Below are 24,930 nucleotides of genomic sequence, written 5' to 3' on the forward strand. Positions count from 1 at the left end.
CCAATTTAAAATAAAAAAACCCCCAAAAAACCAAAAAAATGCAGCAGGACATCAAACGACGCCCTGGGCAACGTACCCAGCACAGAAACCGTGGCTGGATTTAAAACAAAGTGCAAAATCGCTAAGAGCATCTGACAGGAGCCCCAGCACCGGAGCGAAGACGCACACGTGCTGAAGTCTAATTCTGCCTGCTAAGTTAGTGCATTAAAGACTAGAGCCATCCCCAACAGGGAGGCTGTCGCCGGTTTAATTTACACAGCCGCTTGAAGGTTACAGAAGGAGATACCTGGGCACTTCTGAGCAAGGGGAGCTGTCTTTCATGGATGCTAAGACATCAGGGTGGGGGATGTGGGGTGCAACAGGAGAGGCAGGGCACTCAGGGTGCAGGTGCCTGGCGGGGTGTGGCTCTGGCCAGCACTTTACATAGCAGCGAGGGGCACAGCCTTCACAGGGCCGTCTGTATTGCCAGGGCTCCTTGGCACTGATGCACAACCCCACATTCACCAGGCACTTGGGCAAAGCCCTGCACACTGGAGCTCGCTCCCTTCTCTACTGGGGCTGTGCTGCAGGGAGCTGCCTTCCCCTGGGGTGGTGGGGAAGACAGTCAGCTCCAGTGTGCAGGGCTTCTCCGTAGTGCCTGGCAGGTGCGGGGGCTGCACACCAGGGAGGAGTGGTGAAACAGATGACCTAATGGAGGCTGTGTCTCTCTCTGCAATGTGCAGCACTGGTCAGAGCTGTGCCCTGAGCACCCTGCCTGCTACTGCTGCCACTGCCTTCCGGGGCTGCACACCATGGGGGGACTGACTCCCCCACCCTTCCTCACACATACATGCTGCCCACCCAAGCTCTGCACTGCCACCTCCCCCCTGGGTGTGGGCTCTTTGCTGTCGCCAGCCCTGCACTCCATGCTCCTGCCCAGCTGCAGCCTTGCCCCTGCTGCTTCCCTACCTGGTGCCCTGAGCCAGCAGGAAACTGGGGAGCAGAGCAGGTCCTCGGGGGCTGCAGCAGCGGCAGCCCTGCACAGAGGCTGCACACTGGCCAGACCTGGCCCTTCTGCCCACAAGGGTGGGAGCGAGGTGCAATAGGGTATGTTTGTGGCTGAGTGTACTTGTGGGCACCTTGCTTCCACCCTCATGGGCAGAAGGGCTGGGCAGGGCACAATTTGTTGGGGAGCCTTGCAGGCCAGATGAAAGTGCTTGGTGGGTTTGATGCGGCCCACAGGCTGTATTTTGCCCAACCCTACCCTGGTATTACTTGTTCTTTTAAAGGTATTTAATATTAACATATTGAAAAATGCAAATAATTTTGCAAAGTTTAGTGAGTGGGAAGACTGGCTCCTGCCCTCTTTCAGGCCTCAATTCCATGTAGGGATATTTATGCAGTATTGTTACCAGAGTGCTGTATGCTTCCCCAGTCTCTCAGCTGTTGTGCAAATGGGAAAGGTATAGATACGCCAGACGTCAGGTGAGAGAAGGCAGAAATTGCTTTGTTCTAATATGAAGACTATTCCACAATTTGCAGTCCAGTGCTGTGAAGCTATCACCAAATCCTCTGACTCCGGTTCCTCATTTTCTCCACAACCGAGCAACTTTCCCTGCAGCTGTCGCTGCCTTCCAGCAAGCTATGGGACTAGCTCCTTCTTATCGTGGATGTCTTTTCTAATGTTCTCACAGATTTTTCAGATAGCTTTAGTCACTGAATGGGAAAGTTTAAATAATGAGAATGACCATCAACTTCTTAGCTTTGTAGTGAACAGCACTCATTTTCTTTGAACTTTTTTTGACTCTGGGATGAAGTTTGCAAAGAATTTGAACTTTGAACCAGGGTTCAGTTTGAATGGGACTGAGGTTCACATTTAAAATTTAGCGCTTCTGGGCTGATATTGCAATATTATTTTCAATATTCTTTTGCCCAAGGAATATATTTTTGTGCATAAAAAAGAGCATTTAGGCCTGAGGCTTATGGATGAGAATGAATTTGTCAAGCTAATAAGGACAATTAAACAGAGCAACCTTTGTGGCCACATTCCAGTAAGAACAGACAAAGGGGAATTTAGAGAAGCTTGGGATTAAGGAGGTCTTTGTAAGGGAAAATGGGAAAAAATTACAGTTTTTGTTGGAATCTAGAAATCTATAAATGATAAGTCATTTATGAAATGGCCCACTCACTGAAAAATGTGTTTGTGTTCAAATGAACTGTGTCATCTTATATAAGACTGCAAACAGAGGCTGCACACGTGCGCACACACACACGCACACACACGTACACATATACACATAGGCAAATTTATACAACATCAAAAAAATCTGATAACCGTTCTTTGAAGGTTGCATTTTACTTTATTTATATTGAGTTGTGCTCATATGAGTAATTATGTCATAGTTAAGGCACTGAATAGAACAAGATGCTTTGTTTGACACAGAATAAAGTTTGCTTTTGGGTTTGCACATATTTTGAAGTCCTTAATTAAAAAAATTAATCGATGGCAAATGTAAAAAAAAAATAATCGTAAATTGAAATATTTAGCCTGAAAAATGATATAACAACAGGTTTTGATGTTTTGACAAAGAGTTTGGTGAAACAGAAAAATTAATGGGACTTGAACTGTTTAACAGTCAACGCGTGTGATTGAAATACAGTATATTCTCTGCATTAACTTCTGGACCATATTTATATACAAACTAAAAAAGCATAAGCATAATGGGGTTTCTGATCTGAAAATAACTTTAGTCAGCCATCCTACAATAAGATCAGTGCAAGCAGACCTTTTGTCTTCACAGGATTAAAGGTTTAGGAAACTAAAATGCTATGAATGCAGAAATCTATGAATAAATTTTAACAGCAGCAAAGAAAGCTTTCTTTAATAATTTAAGTTGAGTCACAAGAAACAACCCACATAATATTTTTAAATCAGAATACTGTGACTCATTCAGCATTTTCATGAACATAAGAAAGCAATTCAGCAAACTGTTTCTATTTACTCATTATTTTACAACAAAATATTTTATCACTAAGGATTTCTGGAATGTCTAACACAGGAAAAGGAACATGCCCAAGTGTGTATATCTAATATGTACTGTATATAGATAAGTGATGTGCACGTGTGTAGATACAATATGCCGCTTACCTATATAATAAACATTACTGATAGGACCATGCATACATGCAATTCTTTTAGTACATAAACTAATTATTTTGTGTTACATATCATCTCTTTCAGAAAGAAGACTTTGTTTTCTGCTCTCCCAAAATAATCAATGAAATCTTTTAAAAATGGTTTTGATATAACAAATGTGAGAGCAACAGCATAGGGATTTCTGCCGTACCTGACAGGATCTCCATTTTAAAATTTGCATCCCAGTCCAGAAAATGAGTAGTTAATGGAACCATTCAGATGGGTGTAGCCTGGTTATACCTAGGGGGATGTGCCCTGTCCTCCAGTGACAGTGGTGGGGGTCAGGCAGGGTGCTAATGGAGGGGCCGGCTACTAGAGCAGTTCCCTCTCCTCTCTACATAGCCAGGCCGAGACCAAGTGCTTAACTATATACCATTTATTACTATAATAAATACATGTACTTAAGACATAAAAAAGAGTTAGAGGGGGAAGTGATGAACATCCTGAAATTTGACTTACAATTTGTGGCTGTGTGAGTAAGATGAGTGATGGGGTCCAAGGTTAAATTTGAGCATCAGCCTAGGAAGTGAGATTAATATTTAGTTTTCTCAGATTCAGTTGTCCTGTATCTATCCCTTTATGCCCTTATTTGGGAGGGCAAGAAGGAGTGATGTAGTAAGTGACTGAATCATAAATTGTGTAGTGGATAAAGGGAGCCCACTCTCATTCCTTGGTTAGTTGGTACAGGGCCACTCCCTACACACTAGACCCACTTAATGCTCAGTAATCAAAATATGATGGTTAGACCCCCCCCCCACCCCTCCTTCCGGGTATATTTGCAACCTGCTGCTTAAAATCTATTCACATGTCTATGTTGTCATTTTTCCACATGCCATTCTGCTCAACTGGTCCTCTGTAATGGTCCCTTTCTGCTATGCTGGCTTCTCTTCTCACTGAATTTTTAAATAATGGACAATATTGTGCTTATTTTCAAACAGTTCCAGTTACAGATGTTTGACATTGCTTGTACTACCTCATGGGCCAATAGAGACAAATGCTGTGAAATTCCTGGCTTGGTAAGAATCCATTTAAAATCAGTTTTACTTGTTTTCCTTTTACTGAAACACAAACTTTCACAATGATCCTGATGAAACCAATGGATGGGATCTTCCAAAAGACCCAAGTGTGTTTGTGGGTACAAGTCCTAATGAAAGTCAATGAAATTGATCACCCTAAATCACTTAGGTGTTTTGGAAATTCCTGCTCTGTATTTACTGTATCTTTTTCTATAAATTATCAAGTACTGAATCAACGTTGTGGGTAAAAAATTCCTTATTTTGGTATCTCTTCAGAGAGATGAGGAAAATTGCCCAGCTCTTCCTCATGCTTGCTCTTGTTCTGAAGTCAGCAAAGGACCACTTGGACCTCCTGGACCCCCGGTAAGTTTTTAATCAGGTTCGTGCTCAAACATACCAAATACTGCAGTAATCTGTCGTCTTTAAGGAGATGGGAAAGGGCCATAGTGTACTGTTTCAGCTACTAAAATGAAATGACAGTTTTGTATACTGGCAAAAATCTGAATTTTCAGTCCATTTAATTAGCAAAGATGTCATGCAGTTTGCTCTGAAAAATTAGCTCTGTAAGTGAATTGGATTCTTACTGCCTAATCCAAATCTATGCCAATTAGATTAATATGTGGACTTCTTGCAATGGGTATCTGTCTCTAGAGTCAACAGACATGTCATGTCAATGGCACCTACATACAATTTTTAAGCACTTAAGTGTTACTTGGAGGCTCTCTGAAATGCAGGAAATGTATAGGTTGGAATGTGGCTTTCTGAAATCCTTGATCAATCTATAGTATGTTTATAAATGAATGGCCAGATGATGCCTGATTGAGGTAGATGGAGAGCATGCAGTAAAAAAAGATTAAAATAAGCTTTTTCTGGCCTGTGCTTGAGCCAAACTCATATAATATCCATGTTCAGTGAGGCACTGCTTCTTCTGTCAGCTCCTCAGTGTACACTGAGCCACAAAATGGATGAGGGTTTCAATATCATCCTATCATTTAGGTAGATATGCTGCTGACAGCGCAGCCACCAACCAAATTGGCATCAGGCTTTTTAGATGGTGACACCTTCCTAAACCTTACAGCGCCTTTTATTCATGCTGCTGTTTTAATGCCATGATTTGATCCCACCCCCACACAAATTACTTGGCTGTTTACTAAGATCTGTAATTCTTGTTTGCCAGGGTATTAGTTGTCTTGTTTTTAACGAGTGGTCTAAAACTAACGATTTTATACAACACTTGTATGTGATTTTTTTTCTTGCTTTCTAAAACTGTAGTAAAATCCATGTGATTAGGTTCTTAGGACAGTTGGTAAGTTTACATAGACATTTCCATCGTAAACTGCTTGAGGTGAATACATTTTGCAAATGGGTTTTGTATCCCCGAATTCGTGTTTCTCAGAATGAGGTGGTATGCAGGCAAGTCATAAAGGCACAGAAATAGAGGAGAAGGGGGAGAGCCGTTGCGATTCAAGCAAAGTATGTTGAATCATGAAGGAAAGCCATTTTTTGAAAAGCTGTGAGTGCACACGTTAGACTAGACGTGGGATAGGTCATCCTGACACATCAGACACACGCAGCAGATCTAAGCAAACAGTTATCCTGGCAGCATCTTGGAGGTTAATCTTACAAGAATTTACTGTTTTTGAACATGTTTTCTGTCTGGGCAGTCAGAGTTCATTTTCATTTCAGTCTTTTAAGGGAAACGTGACTTTTGTTCTGCAGTCCTTGAGGTGCCAAAAGTCTGATCTTTAGGGCCCTAGTTATCCGACACTCCTCCAGGCTTGTTTCAGAAATATCTTTCTCCTGACTAGGGTTGGGTTTTTTTGCATTTAAGTGAACTCAATCCAAAATACACCTCTCGGATTAGATTCATCCTGCTCTAGCTGTAGGGTTGCATATGGCCCCTGTATTTTAGCTTCTTATGGTAACTAGTGACTTGTACTGTACTGTACTATCTATATTTTTAAGTTAATAACATAGAATAAGGTAAATCCTGGGCAAGCTATTATTTCTTTTCAGTAATCCCAGTACATTAAAATATGTGGTATTTAGTATATTGCTTAAAATAATCTGTTTTAGATTATCTTCTCATAACTAATTTAGCTCATTTTATTTTGTGTAATCTCTTTCATTCCTATGTGTTGCCTCTCACATGTTTTACCATGCTTTATGAGGTGATGTCTAAGTTTTTAACTCATCTAAGGAATCAGTCCTTTGTATCTTGTGAAGTTTTGTTTGACAAAGAAAGAAAGTGTGTGTGACCAGTGATAGAAGGCAGGGCAGGATGGCACCTTAGAGACTAACCTGTTCAGAAATGCATAAACTTTTGTAAGTAATAGCTACTGCTTTTCTTTTCATTGCAATGGCAGCAACAGGAGATAATATGGCAGGAGAAGCTCCATTAGAATCAGAAGTAAGAGAAGTTCCTTACAATCTGCTAGGGAAACATCCTATCCTTCATCTTCCAGCCATATGGTCTTGAAATTTATTTTGTATTGATGGATGAACTAGCAAATACAGTCCAGGTTAAGACGCACATATTTTCCCAATGCACTCAGTGCTATGTTGAATGTTGCTGGGGGGTTACTAACCTATTCTCAAACAGCAGCATATGGATTGACATTTCAGGAGTTCAGCTTCAATAAATGTGTATGGTGAATATACTTGTCTGGCTTTTCTACTGTACCAGAAATAATACATGAAAATAATTCTTACTGGAGATGCTAAGTCCCAGTCCTACAGCTGCTCCATATCAAGAAATCCATTTGAACTCTGTGGGAGTTTTGGATATAGAAGGCCTGTAAACTCAGATCCTAATTGGCTGAGAAATTTCTTGATCTGGGTTCAAGTCTGTAAATCTTGACAATGTTCTGAAAAATTGGGAACAGTAGGAATATGAAAGAAAACCCAAATGTTTATAAGTGTGATAAAAATGAAAATGAACATCATTATACATTAAAAAATATAATCCTGTTTCAACACCCAGCAATGTAACATAATTCTTTTTTGTTATCTCTCATATCCCACTGGTAAATAAAGCCAGTAAGGTTTGATGGTGTGGTGTTAATAGTGTATGGATGACCCTGAAATCTCTTTCCTTTTCATCACATCAATGATATCTTATCAGACTCTTGTATCTTAACAGAGTGTTGATTGAGATAGGATTGTGCAAAGAAAGGTTTCTCAATGCAGAAATGAAATGTAGAGATAGTAAATACGCATTCAAGGGAAGGTGCTTACTAACTCTTTCTAAGAGTGTTATCATATTCCTTTAAATCTTACTTCACGTGTAGCACAAGTGATCAATTACAACTGGCCAGATGGTTGGGATCCTTAAGCCACCTCTGCATGTACAAATAAAGATGTGATGGGATCTAATGCATGATCCACACAATTGCATTTCCTGCTGTGCTACATGTGCATGGCAAGGAGGTGTAATTGTAGGACTGCACATTAGATTCCATTATGCCTTACTGCTGGTGCAAGGGGAGCCCAATCCTGGGCTCCTTATGTACCAGCAAGAAGCAAGCTCCCATGGCTAGGAGCCTCTCATTCCCCCTGGGCCAGGGGGTTATCATGCACCCCCAAGCTTGGGAGATCATGGCAGCCATGATTTCCCAGGCCTGGGGTTTCAGACACTTTTTGGGCAGCCACCCAGCTGCTGGGACCCAGAGTCAGCACCTGCTGGGGCTGAATCCCCTCATTTGCAGGACTCCCAGCCCTAGCTGGGCATGATACACCCCTCTGGCTGGGAGCCCTGTCAGCTGATGGGACTCCCAGGTGCAGGGAAGACCCTGTTACATGTGCAAATTAAAGCTTGAGAGCAACTAGCTTTAAAGTTAGTTGCATAGAGCACTGGTCATCAAAGCCTTTTTTACTTCCATTCTGAACTTCTCTGCCTTTTAGAATCCCAAGTTGCTGCAGAATATAGTTGTTTACCTTCATAGTGGGACATGCCACAGCAATTTCTGTAATTTTCTATTCATCAGCAAATCTTTAAAATCTGAACCAAAGAACTGTATAGAGCAACTTGCAGTGCAGTACCACATTATGACTGGGAGTTATATTACCAATTTCTGTATCTGATGAAGTAGGCTGTGGCCTAGGAAAGCTTATGCTTCTCTGAACCAATTTTTAAGGTTCTCTGCTCTGCCTTCTGCCTGACTTCACACTAACATAGTGTAAATAGGGCAGTATTTGATTAGGATTTGGATTTGGCTGATTCAGAGAACACTGATTCGATTTGGAGGTTTGGATCACTGTCCCAATTTGATTTGGTGCTGATTCAGAGAGATTCTGTGAATCGGCCATTGACTATAATGAGGAATCACTGAAATACTTATAACTTTGACGTTGTTTGGCAGATTTGGATGAAAACATCAGGGATAGTAGCCCCTTCTGAGGGCATGAGGCTTGCCATGTTTCAAGGAGACAGGTGCAGGAGTTTCTGGGAAACTGCACATCAAACTGTACAAAGCAAAATTTGTGACGTGTGACTTTGTGTGTGTGTCAATGTGCAGCAGGATGAAAACAGCAGGGATGGTGGCTAGGGGTGTGTGAAGCCGGCTGTATTCTATTTGGATTCAGATTCAGCCTTAATCAGGGACAGTGATTTGATTCATTGATTCGGATCACTATCTCCGATTCGATTCAGCCGAATCCGTATCTGAAGATTCGATGCCAATTTGGAGAATCAGCGATTTGGCCATAGACAGTTTTAAATGTTTTTTCTACATACCCTGAGGGACTACGTGTGGCTCATGAATGCTGCAATGCTGGGGTGGATAGAGCATCCCACAGGAGTGCAGGGGGACCCCCATGTGCTCAGTGGTGAACCTGGACGCGGACCGGAAGTTCTTTTGGTCCTCTGCCAGGTAGTGCATGGGGGCCCTCCCCCCCCTGCACCCTCCCAGATCAACAGTTGGCCACAGGGGGACCCCAGGAGGCACCAGTTGCTCAGCCAGGGGGGCACACAGGGGGGCCCCTAGTGCGCTCCCCAGTGGACCCAGAAGTGAACTGGAACTCCTTCTGGACCACTTCTGGGTCTGCTGCCAAGTGTGCTAGGGAACTCCCTGCACTCCTGTGGGATGCTCCGTCCACCCCAGTGTTGCAGCATTCATGAGTCTGGTACCTTGAGGTATATATAAAAAACATTTAAAGCTGTGTCTATGTCCAAATCTCAGAATCTTTCCGAATCTCTCCGATTTGATTTGGAGAGATTAAAGGGTCTCTTGATTCGATTCTGATTCGAAGATTCGGCCACCGAATTGGGCTGAATCTCTACCAAATTGAATCAGGGACCGAAGCTTTGCATAGCCATAAGGCTAGCCTATAACAGGAAGCCTTCCCGGTACTGATCTCTGCCTGCCCACCTGTTTCTGGGCCAGCCACCTGCCCTTCTTTTGCTCAGGCAGAAACAGCTCACAAAAGGGACAGAAAGGCTGCAGACAGAGGCTTATATGCTGTTTCTATGTCCCTCCCCCAGAGCACTGTAATTCGAAGGGGGACTCAGGGAAAGATCACAGTCACTAGCCGGCTACAGATGTCAGTCTTCCCCTCCCCCATTCCCCCTCCCTTTTCTCAGTTTCTGTTCCCCTGCCAGACTGCCTTCCAAATCGCTGAATATCCAAATCTTTTTCCAAATCTTTTCCAAATTGATTTGGAGGGATTTTTTTCTCTCCTGATTTGATTTGGATTTGGTGATTTGGCCTCTGAATCAGGCTAAATCTCCAAATTGAATCAGTGACCAAAGCTTTGCACACCCCTACTAACTACCTCTCTCTACCCTTTTCTGGTTTTCCTTTATTCCCCATGTTCCATTTATTAGCAGAGGTTGCTTATTTGTATAATTTTGGTGGGGGAAAAAGGCTATGCAAATAACAGGAATCTACTGTATAGGTAGTAAGGTGGATAATGTTTTGTTATAATAATGTTTTAAAATTCTTACTGATAAAATACATTTAATTTCATCATATTGAATGTCCCTGTTTCCTCAGCAGGCTCATAATTAAAAAAAAACCACACTTTTTTTTACTGAATCATAGATAATAGTCTGAAAAAAACCTAGGCAGTCTACCAAATGGCTTTGCTGGAAGCATGATTTTAGTATAATCAGTTTTTCCTAGTGCTTAATCTTCTCTTAAACACTTCTAGTAAGTTTTCGGTTACCTCCAGAGGCACACTTATGTAATCTTCTGTTGAATCTGGGATCTCTGTCTACTTAGTCCTAGCAAGGGGGGCACCTTAGACATACAAAAGAAAAAGTCTTAACTTTAGTAAAGATCTCATGCATGTGAGCTTTAAAACCCTGCAGGTTATAGGTATGATAACTTGAAGGAGCATACTTTTTCATGTGAATGTTTCATTGAGATAAGAGATCTCAATCACACAAAAAGTATATGCTGCCAGACTGGAAAAAAGTTATCCAAGTGTCCTTGTTTTAATTTAGGCAGAAATCAACTTTGTTTTGAAGTTTTATTTCTTTTGTATATGATTTACATTAGTAGTATGTGAAAAAGACAGCCAGGAACATGAAAAAGCAGGTGAATCTTTTTAATTTTATCATGTTTTGTAGTAAGATTAAACCTGTTTTCCCCCCATTTCTTTTTTAAAATTTTCTAGCTGATAAGGAGTGTTTATTAGGCCCCTGGCACATGTTACATTTCTGGCATGTTTAATGGTGCTATAAACAGCCACAAGCCACACATTCATTGGATTTATGGGGCCATAAAATGGCAAACAAGCCACAAAGATACTCCCCCAAAAATCTGTAACACCTTTGTGGCTGGTTTGTATGTTTCCATACGTTGTGGCATGCCCAATTTTTCAATGCTGACAATCAAGTGATTATTAGCATTGGGACGTGGATGGCCCCTGATCCAGAACCTGGCTGGGGGCTGCTGGGGTCCCAGTGCTGACAGTGATTGTCAGCATCTGGCTGTGGGCTCAGTGGGACCCAGCATCTTAAAGAGCCTTGTCCTGCAACCCTTGCTCTAAGACTTTTTAAGGTGCCAGGTCCCTCAGACTATATAGCAGCTTCGGGATCTGGGGGACAGCCCTCCACTGCCTGATTCTCAGGACTGGACAAGGGACTGTCCTGAGTCCCAAGAGGGGCTGCCCCCTACCAGTCCCAGAGATATTCCATTCCCTGATGCTCGTGTCACACACCTCTTAAAACTGATGCATGCAGTTGGGGTAGTAGAGCCTCCCTCAAGCTGCACCATGAGGGGTGGGTGTTCAGCCAGGGCTCCCAGCTGCACTGGGCATGAAGCCCCAGCTGCATACCTGCCTTTTCATGTTCTTGGGTCCCTGTGGCAGCTTTTGGTTCCCCAGCTGCCACTTCTACATGCTGAAGGGGGTGCAGCCAGGGAGTAGAGAGATTTTGCTCCCCATTTGCAGGTGCCATCCCTTCTCTACCCCACTGGTAGCTGGCAGTTGCATGATTGGTATTTTTGGAAATGAATGCCCCATTCCCACATCTGACATGGAAGTTTGTGTGATTTTAGGGAATGGGGCATAAAATTCCTCAGACCCCAATCAAATGACTGACTTAGTAGTAGTGTGTAGACAATATACAACTATCTACAACCTCAAAAACCTATTCTTTCAAAAAATTAATAATACTATTAAGGAGCAAAGTTGCATAGTAGCTAGGCTCAAATGTGAGCATAAAAATAATCTAACACAACAGGACTTGTCATCCTAGAATTCAGTACTTATGACCAATATATTTATTTGCCAACCAGTTAGTTAGACTGTTCAACTCTGGAAGAAGTTAGAGATGTTGGCGGAAAAAACCAAACCAAACCATTATTCATCTCTGATTCAGCCCAGAATCAGACATTCACATGTGCTACTTGTCCAGGCAAGATAGCTCCAAGGAACGAAAGGAAAGAAACTTCCTGCTTCATCATGTGACTTTATCTTAAGCCAAGATTTTTTTTTAAGAAGTCAGGATTTTTTCCCTCCTTTATAAAAATACCATAATCAAGTATATAATAATTGGTGGCATTGGTAGTGTTTCTTGTACTTAAGGATGCCTGAAATTTTTCATGTTAAGATCCAGTTTTCCGTTACTTGCAGCTTTGCTAAACTTTAAACAGAAGAGGCACTAGGTGAGACGGATACTGCCTGTATTTTCTATGTTTAAAAGGGATATTGTATTCTGGTAAAAGTGCAGAATAGATAAGCATTATTAGGAACTAGAGAAAAAAACTTTATAGTAAGAGACTTAAAGAGCTCAATCTGTGTATCGTATTAGAAAGGTGTTAGATGGTATTTCATTACAGTGATTAATTACCTTCATAGGGGAAAATATCAGTTTTTAAAAGACTGAGAAAGGCATAATGAGAATCAATGGCTGGAAGCTTAAGCCAGACAAATTCAAACCAGAAATAGGGCCCCAAATAGTACAATTAACCATTTGAACAAACTGTGGAGACAAATGTTAGATGCTTCCTTTCTTGATGTCTTCAAATTCATTCTGCCTTTCTGGGAGAAGGGCATTAGCCAAGTTATTAGTCTTCAATATGCATAACAAATGGGAAGAGGAAATATTAACTTGATTGGAATGAAGGCTTATGAAGATTTGTACTTTGGAGGCAGGGCCTGGAAAAAGGATGGAAACACATGGGGATGAGGAGCCTGGATAAGTGTGATGGGGTTGGGTGCCAGGCTGTGAAGCAGAAGTGGGAATGGGAATGGGGGTGGGAGGAGGTGTGCGCTTTGGGCTGAGAGAGCTAGGAGGATGGGACAAGGAGGAGTGTGAATGAAAAAATAGTATGTGGTCCTGTAAATGTAGATTGTCAGGCCAGGTTATGGTTATACAGACACTGTTAATACTGACACATTGTATAATTAGAGTGCTTGACATAATGTACTTTTTAATGTGATTTAATATTGTCTTCATATGTCTCTGCTAAATACATATTTCTTGCCCTACAAGGTAAATGTTAGGCTTTTTGGGCTTCAGCAGAAACCAGTATCTGCTTAAAGTCCTGCTTGCTGCTTGTTGCCATTGATATTTTACTAGCTATTTAATGTTGTTGTAGCACCTACTGAGCCCTGATGAAGAATAATATCCATGTTAGTGGGGTCCTTGTGAACACAGAGGTAGATGCAGTTCCTACTCTGCAGAGCTTCCATTCTGAGAGGATCTAGAACATGGTGGGGCAGCAGAGCAAGGGAGTGGTCACTGAATTCTACATTTAAAATAATAAACTAAGAAAGCTTAAAAAAATATTTTAATCATCCAGGAGGGCAAAACCACATCCTACACATATATCTGAGATGCATTCCAGTCAGTCGTACTTAGAAAAACACCATTCTAATGGCTCATGCAGAACTATTAACAATAGGAAGGGTAAGGCAGAGGTTGATTATCAAATGATTAACAGATGTAGGAGGTGTCAGTAAAAAAAGCAGAGGTGGGAGAAGGAAGAATGTTCTATCAATGGATGACTGAAATTAAACTGCAGTAAATCTAATGGGTGGGATTTTTTGCCTTATAAAAATATTAGATTAATTGGAAAATCAGCATTTTAGTGTAATATAGTGATCTTGGAAAGAGCCAATTTGCATATTTTAGCAATATGAAAAAATTGCCACCACGTATGTATACATCTATCCATCCATATCAGAGGTTGCTTCAGTATTTTGAAGCTTATTCATTATGGGCCCTGATTCAAGAAAATAGTTAAACCTAGTGATTCAGTCTGTCCTTACATATGACAGCACTTAAGCATGTGCTTAACTTTATGCTGGCACTTGGGTCCTAATTACTGTAGTAGGACTACCAGAATAGAATAATATATAAGATTCAGGATAAAAGGAATACCCGAGTTTTATTGTTCTTGGCTAATGCTATACCTGTGCTTTGCAGGGTGGTCCAGGGGTTCGAGGACCAAAGGGCCACCGTGGTGATCCAGGTCCAAAGGTAACTTCCACCATTATACAATATGTACAATTATAACATGAAAAATTTCTTGGCTTTCATCTGTTTGCATCTAAAACTGGATTTTGGCATAGACTTAATTCCAAATTGTCTGTTATGCTATTAAAGAAGTCATGCAGCCAACTGACATTGGTTTTTGGTAAAGGTCACTGGTTCCTAGGTTTAAGAAATGTTAATAGTGCTCCTGTCAGCACACATCAGCCATTTTTCACTTGTGTAAGAACCTTTGTGAATAGGATCCTTATTGTTCTGTCATGTGTTAACTCACAGTTCAAGTGCTTTTAAATCTATTAGTATTTAATTCCTCAGACTGTCCCTTTGTATATAGAGTAAGGGTTTAATATATGGCCTTTATGCTCTTTCTGCTGCAGGGCCCAGATGGCCCACGTGGTGAAACTGGTACTCCAGGACCTCAAGGGCCTCCAGGACCTCAAGGACCAAGTGGACTTTCTATTCAGGGGCTTCCAGTGAGTCCTAAATACACATAGGTTTGATGTATGGTCATATTACAAGAGTATTAAACACATGCAGCATCTTAGATTATAGTGAAAGGTTTGATAAAACGAGATTTAGATCTGAGATTTAACAAAATCTGAGACAAATGGGCAAAATTGGTTTTTTACAGGTCCAGCATTCAGATTTGCATTTGGTTCTGAATTTCATTAAACCTGAGATTTTGGATCATAGTTTTAATACATACCCATTCGGTGAAAAGCAAAGAAAAATAAAGTTGCAGTGAGCTGGAGAGTGTTGGTGGAATGTTTAAAGCATATTTATATATATATATATTAACACATATATAATATTAGTTCTTTTAGGGGACTTTGCTCTCAGACCAGTTATAACTGAAGAGATGTTCGTATACAAAAACCACTTCCTTCACCACCTGAATTAACTCGCAGTGTTTGGTGCACTTGTTGGCAGCCTCATCAGAGAGGCCAGAGTGTGAATAGGTGCAGAGCCTAAAATACTGTCTAGAACTGGTCCCTCAGTGTCATGGCTGAGGCGTGTTAACAGGGCAAGGTGCCCTTACTACCAATCTCTATGCTGTCTTACAAATAACTTAAAGGTCTTGTGTTGGATGTGAACAGATTGTGAGGAGTATCAAACAACCACCTTTTTTCCTTGCAGAAAAATCTTAAAGAATTGAATAAAATATCCTATTGTTTCTGGGAATTCTTAGGAAAAAAAGTAACCAAGATATAGGATTCAATAGCAGGGATAATTCAGCAGGTTTCATAGAAATTATCCCTAACATCTATATGCCCTTGATTATTTTAACAGACTAGGCAGGGTTTTACAAATTTACAATCCTTTGTGTCAAATTTAATAGAAAAATTGTATTTCTGCTATATTTATATTTATTAATTTAAATCAAATTCTATAGAAACTATATCCTTCTTTATTACACTCATATATCTCATGAAAGCCCATATAATTTCTATAGAGCTCTGTTGGTTTAATTTTACAGAACATATCCATAAGGGTTGAAGGGCTAATGCAAAGGAAAAGAACCTGAAAAAATTGTGGCTTCATCAGGATCATTTTGAAGCCTTTAAAATGGAGATTCCTAATCTTTATTTATTTTATCTCTAAAGATTCATTTATATTTTTTACAAACCAAATAACATTTTTGATAGGAAAAATTAAATCTGATTAATTTTTTGTGTGTTGTTTCGAAAGGCACAATTGAAAACAGAAGCAAAGAGCCATGTATATGTGTAATTATGTATGATTGTTCATTGTCAGGGACCATCAGGAGAAAAAGGAGAGAAGGGAGATCTTGGCCCCCCTGGCTTACAGGTACTCACTACATTCTTGTTATAAGCTATTATTGTATACTATAGAATCATAGAAAAGTAGGTCTGGAAGTGACGTCTGGAGGTCATTTAGTTCAACTGCCTGCCTGAAGCAGGATCATCCTACCCAAACCATCCCACACAAATCCCCACCTAACCTATTACTAAAACTACACAGTCAACCTGCCACACAGCCATAAGGTGTAGCACCTCAACCTGCCATCAGTAAAGCTGAGGGAAACGGCGGCAAGGTAGATATCTTTGAATGTGGTATTGTGAAATTCAAGGCAGATACTGAAAGCTACAGAGAGGCACTGTAGCTTTGGTGAATGCAAAAGCATTTAGAGTCAGAAATCTCTCATTTGTATGCTGCTGGCCAGATCCTAAGTGTGCTCCTATTCCACCATGTTTGAGACTCTGAAAATTTGTTAATGCAGTTACTTTTGTAACACACTGTCATCTCAGCCTTCACATAAGTCACAAGGACTAAATTGTGTCCAGCATTTTTAACTCAGAGCTCAGGGACTTGGGCATGATGGAACAGGATTACATTTAGGTGCTTCCATCCTAATAGATGGATTAGTATTTGGCCCTGTGTATACAGACAAATCACTTAGGGCTTCTCCTTTTTTATGTTTGCAAATCCCAAAAACTGAAATTTTATGTATTTGGAGGGCAGGTTTATCCATCATGAAGTTCCTGCTTGAAAATCAGGTAGTTAGTATTAAATTATCTCCTTTGCACCCATAACATTATAGCTCAGATGATCTCTGGAACAAAATTGGGCACTAAATTTCTCTGAGCCAATTTGAGTACCAAGGTATCATACTTTTTGTTGAAGACAACTTATCTGATTCTCAGCCTAAAACATCAATTTCTTAGTTTATCCCTCTTTGTTATGATGTTTAGTACAATCTTAAATAATTCCATCCTTCCTGTTGTTTTACACCTTTCAAATATGTGTCAGTTATTATCAAGTTCCCCACCTTTTAGTCCTGAAAGATATTAATAGTTGACTCCCAAAAGCTTTCCTTATAAATATTTTTCCAGCAGTATGAATCATATCTACAGTCCTGTGATGGTAGTAATGGTCCCAGAGCAGCTTCAGCATCTGTTGGCATAGGGGAGGATTTCATCTGAACTTTTTGGAACCTTGCCAGGCAGAGCTCATTTATATCATGCTTGGTCAAGTCTTTGTTTCTTTGATATTAATGCACTGAGTTCAGATAATATGGTAATGGATATACCACTATAAAAAAAAAGAGGGAGAGAAGGAAATATGGTTTTAGCATATGGGTCTGATATATCTTGGTGGACTTACTCTGGCATTAAACTAACATGAGGTCTGGCTCTCTTTTAAGTGAGTTGTAAAGAAAGCATGGCAGGATTTATCTGTGAACATTCTTTGCTGTCAAGTAATGTATCAAAATTGAAATAACTAACTGACTCTGAAGCTTGGTCATATTTATAAGCCTTATTTATGTAATCCTCGTTTTGTTGAAATACAACATTACCTCAGAGTCACAGACCCACCCTCAATCACCCTGCTGCTTATCTCAGCCTGTGCTTATCCTCAAGCTTGTGATGCCATTTCATGTAAAGGAGGCTGTGTTGTATTATGCAGGGTTGTTGCCATTCTCATCTTCCTTTAATCATTTTCATCTTCCTCTCATTGTGTACAGGGCGTCCCAGGAGCATCAGGATCACCTGGACGGGATGGAACTCAAGGTCAAAGGGTATGGTAAACCGGACAGGATTTCTTACCACTAAGAATTTCCATTCCATCAATGATGTTAACCATCTGTGGAAGTTGATTTTACAATGTTATTTAAGATAACTCATGTCTTGCTGGTATTCTGAAGACCTATTCCTTCTGACAGCTATACTGAAAAATGTCATCAGCTGAACTTTTTAATTATGAGTAGTGGTGTACAGCTAATCAAGCGATGCAGTGAAGACGTGGAGCTTCACCAGTGGTTCTATGATTCATGCTAGTGGGCATAAGCCACGAACTATATAATAATATCTTTGTAAGATGTTGACCACTTGGAGATGGGTGCTCTGTGGGAACTTTGACAGAGTGTAATGAATGAGATATATCATACTCAAAGACGTGTTAAATGTTTTTAATGACAAGCAACCTGCTTCTTTGGTTTATAAATTCATAAGATATCTGAGATGGTTGTTGGGACTGAATCTGAGAGAAGTGAGTCAGGCTGTGGAGTGAGGATATGCGATGAAGAGTGTAGTGTTAAGTAAAAAAAAAAGCTGGTTGTTATGTATGTGCCTACTATACTCTTATCACGTTGTTCATGTAATTGTTCCTGTTCCCTGCAGCTGGTTTTTGTCTTTTTAGATTGTTTTTCAGGACTAGAGTTGTATCTTCCTATGTGTTTGTAGCAGATTCATTATAACTGCAATCTATAAATAATGATGATAATGGTCTATTTTAGATTTATACCTAGTAGATCCCATGCTTTAATGCTAGAGTTATGGTGGAATAAGGCTTTTTATTAATTTCAATAACAGTGGATGTGTCTATATGAGAAACTATGTCACTGTAGCAACAAGCTACGGCAACGCAGCTTGTTGTTACAGCGATATAGTGTCAGTGGGCATGAACCATGACATTGCCGCTACTGTGCAGTAGCAATGAGCTAGTGCGCAGTAGTGCAAGTACTGAAGCAAGTACTAAAGCAAATACTAAATGACTGTACAGTAACAACTGCACAGTCAGGTGCATGTGTAGATGTGCCTAGTAAGTCTGATGGCATAGTAAGTACTATGTAGGTATCCTTCTCATTAACACTACTATCGCAACCAGTTATTTCAGCAGAGGAGCCAGGAGTAAAATGGGATACTTTTATGTCTATCAGAACAGTTTTGAGGAGTGCTGGCATTAAGGAAGCTTGTTCTGATGGTGTTTGTTTGGGAGAAATAGTTATCTTCCATGTCCAGCATTCTTAACCTGAAGCTCAATTTTTTGCTGTTTAAAGATATACTGTGGGTAAAAGATTATGTATGTAATAATTGTGCAATCAAACGTAGCTGACCTAACTGTTTAGCGTTGCCAGTTACTAAATAGCAAACAAAATTACACAGAAGTTTGCTTTTGAATTAAAATAAATCTAAAGAAAGAATGAACTAAGGATAGTAGCTTTGATCAGCTTTCTTCTGTTTGTGGTAAAATTGTCAGATATTTATATTCTGGCTGGTAACGAAAAATAAGGATCTAGCGTTAACTTTTGTGGTTAAATAGATATGTGCTTCCACTTTTTCTTCAGATGCGACTTTCAGAGAATCATCTCATCAGTCTAGTCTCATTGAAACCAGGCGTTAGAAAGTAATCCCTAACTGATTTATTAGCAGTTTTGGTACAATATATAGACTTAAATTGGACTTATTTCCCTTAAAAATACTTTCTGTACATTTGATTTAAAAACTTTTGATTTAATCTCTACTTTGATTTAAAAATTATATATATTTATGAAGGCAAGGATTTATGTGGGTGATAACCTGTAGTAGACCAACTGTATGTTTAGGATAGACTTAGACAAACTTTTGAATGCAGTGCATCCTTCTTCAGGTCTGAGGGAAAAACAAAAGATTAAAAAGTTTTCTGTGATATTGGAGGAGAGAGAAATGCCCAGGGACAGCCGACAAGCACATCACAGAAAAAAGGAATGCTTGATAAGTGGAAGATCGGGACCTTTCAAAAGCAAAGAGGGTGATTATCACCTGTAGTTTAAAGAAAGTTTATCTGGAATTGGGTAGACTGTAGTATGCCATGAAGTTAATATCAGTCTTTCCAGCCAGATGCATTGAATTTTTTTATCTGGTTTCACTTTTTGAAGATATTTGTAAAGTTTCCCTGGCCACAAAGATAGTGAGGTTACAATACTTTTTGTAATTGCAAAGAAACCATGGTGCTTCCTCTTTACTCTTCTTGGCATTAAGATTAGAACCAAGTATATAAGGATCTGCACAATGATGATCATCTTTGAACATTAGATATGTGATTAAGTATGTGAATAGTTCTTCTTAAGTTAATGTAGTATTTGGGGCTATTGATAGTTTCTGTCCAAAATTAAGAAATAAATAGAATGTAAAAAGATAAAGATTTATGCTGAGTTATGCTCCATTCAGAAGCAACATTTTGAGCTATCTGGTTCCAAGTTTACAGTTGAATTGTAAGCCAAGCATGAGATCAGAAATATTACTGTACTGTATGAAAAAAACAAGCATCAGACAAATCTCCTTGTCTTTAAACCTTTTCTAAGTTTGTTATTTTTCCTGTCTTGTCTGCTACATATCTCTCTTTCTTTCTAACACTTCCTTTTTTTATTGTCTGCTTGCATTTGACTGTCTATATAGGTTTTTTCATTCATACATATCTTTATGGTTCAGTTCCAGCTTCAGCACTGAGGAGATAAGTGTGGCCATTTGCATTCTTGCTGTCATGTTATCTAACCTCATTCAAAGTTTCTCTTTGAAAATCTCTACTAATTAAACCCCAGTGCATCATCCATAATAAACTATTTATTAATTCAGTACACTAAACACGTACTTTGTACAGGTCAAGTACACAAAGCAAGTCCGGGGGATGGGGGTAGTGATGGTTCTTAGTATTGGTAGGACCTGTAACACACGTTGATGAGTGTGTTACAGGTTCTTCCTGCATCCAGTCCTTACAAGGTACACATCTGTTAGAAAGCCTTGGCTTGCACTGTCAGCTGTTTTTGAGTTTAGTAGTGGAGGTCCTCAGCTCTGTGGGCCAACAGTTCAAATCTGGATTAGTGCTCCCATCTGGAGAACTGAACTGGTTCTAGTGTGGAAAATTTTTGAGGAAAAAGGATGGGGCAGACAAAGGCTTTGATTAAGTCAGGGACAAGCATGTGACTCATACTGGAGACAGCGCCTGCATTTCTATTAAGGATGGGAAACTAAATCAATTAGCATACTTCTTTGCTATGTTCAGTGTGTTCTGGTATTGGTCGAAAGAACTAGGTGGGCCATTCATTTCTCACAGAATTTGGCCTAGTATTTGCTTAGAATTGATGCTGTTATCACAATTTCTGTGGCAACATAGTGTCATGTTATATACACAGAATGGTAGGCTATGTTCTCCATTCTGTTACACTCGTTCTATGGCGATGTAACTCCATTTATTTTCATATTATACAGTAGTTTTATGTTGACATAAGGGCAGTGATTGCAGGACAGTGTATTTTGAAGGGGAAGCTAGTTTGCAATGGAGTAAACTGCAATTCTAAGACATTGGCAAGAATGGGAAAGGGGAATTGGAAACTCGCTGTAAAATGAATTGTTTTTCTCTCTAAAGTTCTCTTTGTCAGGCTTCATTCTGTAAGACAAGCTCTCTACTAATTTTACAGCCATGAATATAAAACAAATATGTTATTAGAATGGAGGCTTTCCATGTTATTTTTAACTTCTCATTAGCATTTATTATTCACTGAAATATTTTAGGCATAATAGCCCCACTTCAGCAAAGCTCTTGAGTATGTGCCTAAATCTCATTGACCTTAATAGAAGTTAAGCACATGCTGTAGTCCTTTCTTGAATATAGACTAATATAATGATGTTTTCGAAATATCCCTGAACCCAGATCATTTTGTTCTAGTTGCAGATTATCAAGATTACTTTCTTTGTTCCTTTTTGCTTTGTCTTAATTTCTGATATTTAGGATTTCAAATGTTTATTGCAATCAGCTGATGAGGGTCTATTTGCTTTTCTTTTGTAGCTTTTTGTAATTTGTTTGTTCAGTACAAAGTCTAAAACTTTTCTTTTACATGCTGATAATTGTTATGTAGTCTATCTAAATAAGTGGGGGTTCTTTTACAACTACATCTAATAATGTCTCCTCTAGGAATGTCCTTTCCACTAATGTTCTAATTACTAATTCTAGTAATGTCCCTCCCACTAATACCTTTTAGTGTTTATTTCAAAATGAACAAATCAAAGTATAACCCAACCAGGTGCATAGAATTAAAAAGGAAATCAGTTTTGTAACAGGTTGCCCATGCTATGAAATAAAAATGCAATGCAATTTAAATGTAATTTAAAGGTTGAAAGAATCAAAGTCTGTTTTCTGCTAATAAAGCAATCTCTCTAAGTAGCCATGACAGTATGTTTAAACAGGCTGGTAACTGGATTAAAGCTAGATTTCAAATTCATAGTAAGAACTGCCTCCCTTTCCTGTCATAGGCTTCCTGATATACAGGAAGAAATAAAGAAGTTGGGAAAAGAGAATTGCTTTCGGCTTGCTTTTGTGCTAGTCATGTGGCACATTTGAAAGTATTTAAGAATCTCTCTGTCCTCCACCCACCCACCCACCCTCATGAGTTTGTGATGACTTTCTCTAGACACAGCTCGAAAGGTGAAAGTGGAACTGTTCAAGGCAGTGAGGTTGCACTGAGATCATGGTGCTCTTTAGCCCTGGCATCCCTTTTAGCTGCATCTGTCTGGTCTCCAGTTAGATTCCCCTGCCCTTTCACTTCCTCCGGTGAAGAACTGGATTTTGACTGGCTCTTGCTGAGATGTTCAGGCAAAGAGTGAAAAGAAGTTTCCTTTCCCATGCCCCCCAAGGCCTCCACACAAGACCCAATCACACTGAGTACCCATTCTCTCCTGAGAGACACAAGCCACTTTAGGGAGCAAAAATGTGGATTGTGTCTGTGTTGTGCCCCCAGCTTTCCCATCCCATTTGGACTCTTACCACCCTCTGTTTTGGTGTCCTGGTCCCCTCTTCCCTAGTTGTTTTCCCACAGCCTCTTTTTTCCTCCAACTGAGATTCCTCTTGTGCACCAGACTTCTCCTGAGCAGAGGCAAGATAGACATGTTCTTCCCAGGTCCAGAATCCAAGAGGATTTAGCAGGCAGGCAGGTGGTCTTAGAAAAAATCCTGTATGCGCTTCTCCATTTCTCTGCTAAGCTTCAGGGGCCATTTGTAGATGACACTTTAAAGAAAAAAAAAAGCATTTAAAGTGAGTTAAATGCTTTTTGCACCACTTTAATGGCATTGCTGTTTGCACATTCGGTGGTGTATTGTGAGTTAATTGCAGCCCCTGTAGCACATTTGGCAGTGTAATGTGCCTTAAATGACTTTGGGAAGCAGCAAATGACTTTGGGGCACTGCAAAGTAAAACACCCCAGAGGAGTTTTAGTTTCCTACCCTACAGCTGCAAAGGGAAGCACTGGGCTCTGTATGGGTCATGGGCTCTGCAGGCAGCCCATCAGCTGCCTGGGAAGGCAGGCTCCACAGAAGGAAAAAAAAAGTGGTGAGCCTGATCTTTTTTTTTCCCTGCAGCCTGCCTGAGCTGCACGGGGCTCCGGTGCTTCCCTCTGCGGCTGCGGTGCCCCTTGGGACTGCCCAAGCCGGGTACCTGTGGGCAGCTGCTGCCGGGGGGGGGGCGCTGCTGCCACAGAGGAAAGCACCAGCCTCCCCCCTCCACCCGCAGCTCGGGGACCACTTCACCCTTGCTACTAGAGAGTTAAGTAAGGGTTAGGCTCTGACATGGGTGTACACAACACAGGGGTTTATTTTGCCCTAAATTGAAGTGGTGTTTTTAAAAAACCATTGCTTCAATTTAGAGAAAATTAAACCCCTGTGTCATCCAGAAACAGCCAGGGAGCCTAGGAACTATGTACATAGCTGTAGTAGGAGATCAGAAACATGTGGGAGACTGAGCGTCTGAGTCTTTACTCTTCTTGCCAGTGTTAGCTTAGCTGCCAGGTGCATTTCACTGAGAGTTCAGTTTCATTCTGGGCCCCGGTCCAGGATGGCACGCCCTTCCGTTTCCTCCCCTCCCTGCTCAGCTGCATGCGTGAACAGGAGGAGAGGACAGCTATGAAACAGCAAGAGACCAAACTGATGCAGAAAGGAAATTCATTTTCATTTTTGGCAGTATCTTATAATCTATGGAGGAAATCTTTCAAGTGATTAGCAAGGCACATGACAGAAGGCCTTCTGAATTTTGAACTCCAGGGGATAAATGCAGAGCAGCCTGCTATCTGTTACCTATCAGAGGAGCTAACACATCACTTTTACTTTTAGTAAGACAAAGGACGCAAAAAATCTAAGTTGCCATTACTGTGTTTAAGTGCTGTGAAGTGTATTTGGCTCCCACTATTGGCTTTCCAAACATTACCTTCACAGTGAATGAAGGTGTGTGTTGAGTAGCAAAGGATTCCAAAAATCACTTCTGTGGTCTTTTCCTGAGTTAGAAATGCTTTGGTGTGGTCCAGAAACAACACAGAGTCTTTTGTGAACTGCCTTGCAGCTCCATGTAGCCACTACTGAGTTAGTTTATACTTTTTTAGTGAGTTAGCTGGTTAGTTTTCTATTCTGCCACGGAATCACTGAATTGGCACAAGGGTTGAATCATTACAAACAAATTCCTTGCAGTTGGTTGAGTTTGGGAGGAAATAAACATTTTTTTAGAGCTTTTTATCAAGTAAAAATCATAGTTGAAGCTTTCATCTAATAATTGCATGCTGACTGTGGAACTTAGTTTGTTGTTAGGTCTGTGTAAAGCTTCAGTCGCTGATTTGATTTGGCAGAGATTCAGCCCGATTCATTGGCCAAATCTGCAAATCCGAATCGAATCAGAGGACCCTTTAATCTCTCCGAATTGAATCAGAAACCTCCAAATCAATTCGTGGCGTTTCGGAAAGATTCAATGATTTGAACATAGACACAGCTTTAAATGTTTTTTCTACATACCTCAAGGTGCCAGGCGGCTCATGAATGCTGAGATGCTGGGGTGCATGGAGGTCCCACAGGAGCATAGTGGGGGGTCCCCAGTGCGCTTGACAGCAGACCCGGAAGTGGACCAGAAGCACTTCCAGTCCATTTCTGGTTCTGCTGGGCAGCATGCGCCCCCCCGCTCAGCAACTGGGGCCTTCTGGGTCTGGGGGGGCACCCGGGGTTTGCCCCAGGCTGATCACTGAGCTAGAGGAGTGCAGCTCCCTG

The 24,930-nt window shown here is 40.6% G+C and overlaps 1 protein-coding gene across 3 annotated transcripts in view; it reads left to right on the forward strand.

The window, feature by feature from the left end:
- COL14A1 (collagen type XIV alpha 1 chain) overlaps window positions 1-24,930 on the forward strand; it is a 266,741-nt gene that overhangs the window by 186,448 nt on the left and 55,363 nt on the right. For all 3 annotated transcript variants that reach the window (XM_019528109.1, XM_019528108.1, XM_019528110.1), the window contains 6 exons: window positions 4,114-4,191; window positions 4,468-4,554; window positions 14,069-14,122; window positions 14,512-14,607; window positions 15,890-15,943; window positions 17,622-17,675. In XM_019528109.1, the coding sequence (XP_019383654.1) occupies window positions 4,114-4,191; window positions 4,468-4,554; window positions 14,069-14,122; window positions 14,512-14,607; window positions 15,890-15,943; window positions 17,622-17,675 (423 nt within the window). The remainder of the gene's footprint in view (window positions 1-4,113; window positions 4,192-4,467; window positions 4,555-14,068; window positions 14,123-14,511; window positions 14,608-15,889; window positions 15,944-17,621; window positions 17,676-24,930) is intronic.

This window comes from Gavialis gangeticus, unplaced genomic scaffold, assembly GCF_001723915.1.
Source record: "Gavialis gangeticus isolate Ggan-Ray unplaced genomic scaffold, GavGan_comp1, whole genome shotgun sequence".
Classification (NCBI taxonomy): Eukaryota; Metazoa; Chordata; order Crocodylia; family Gavialidae; genus Gavialis; species Gavialis gangeticus.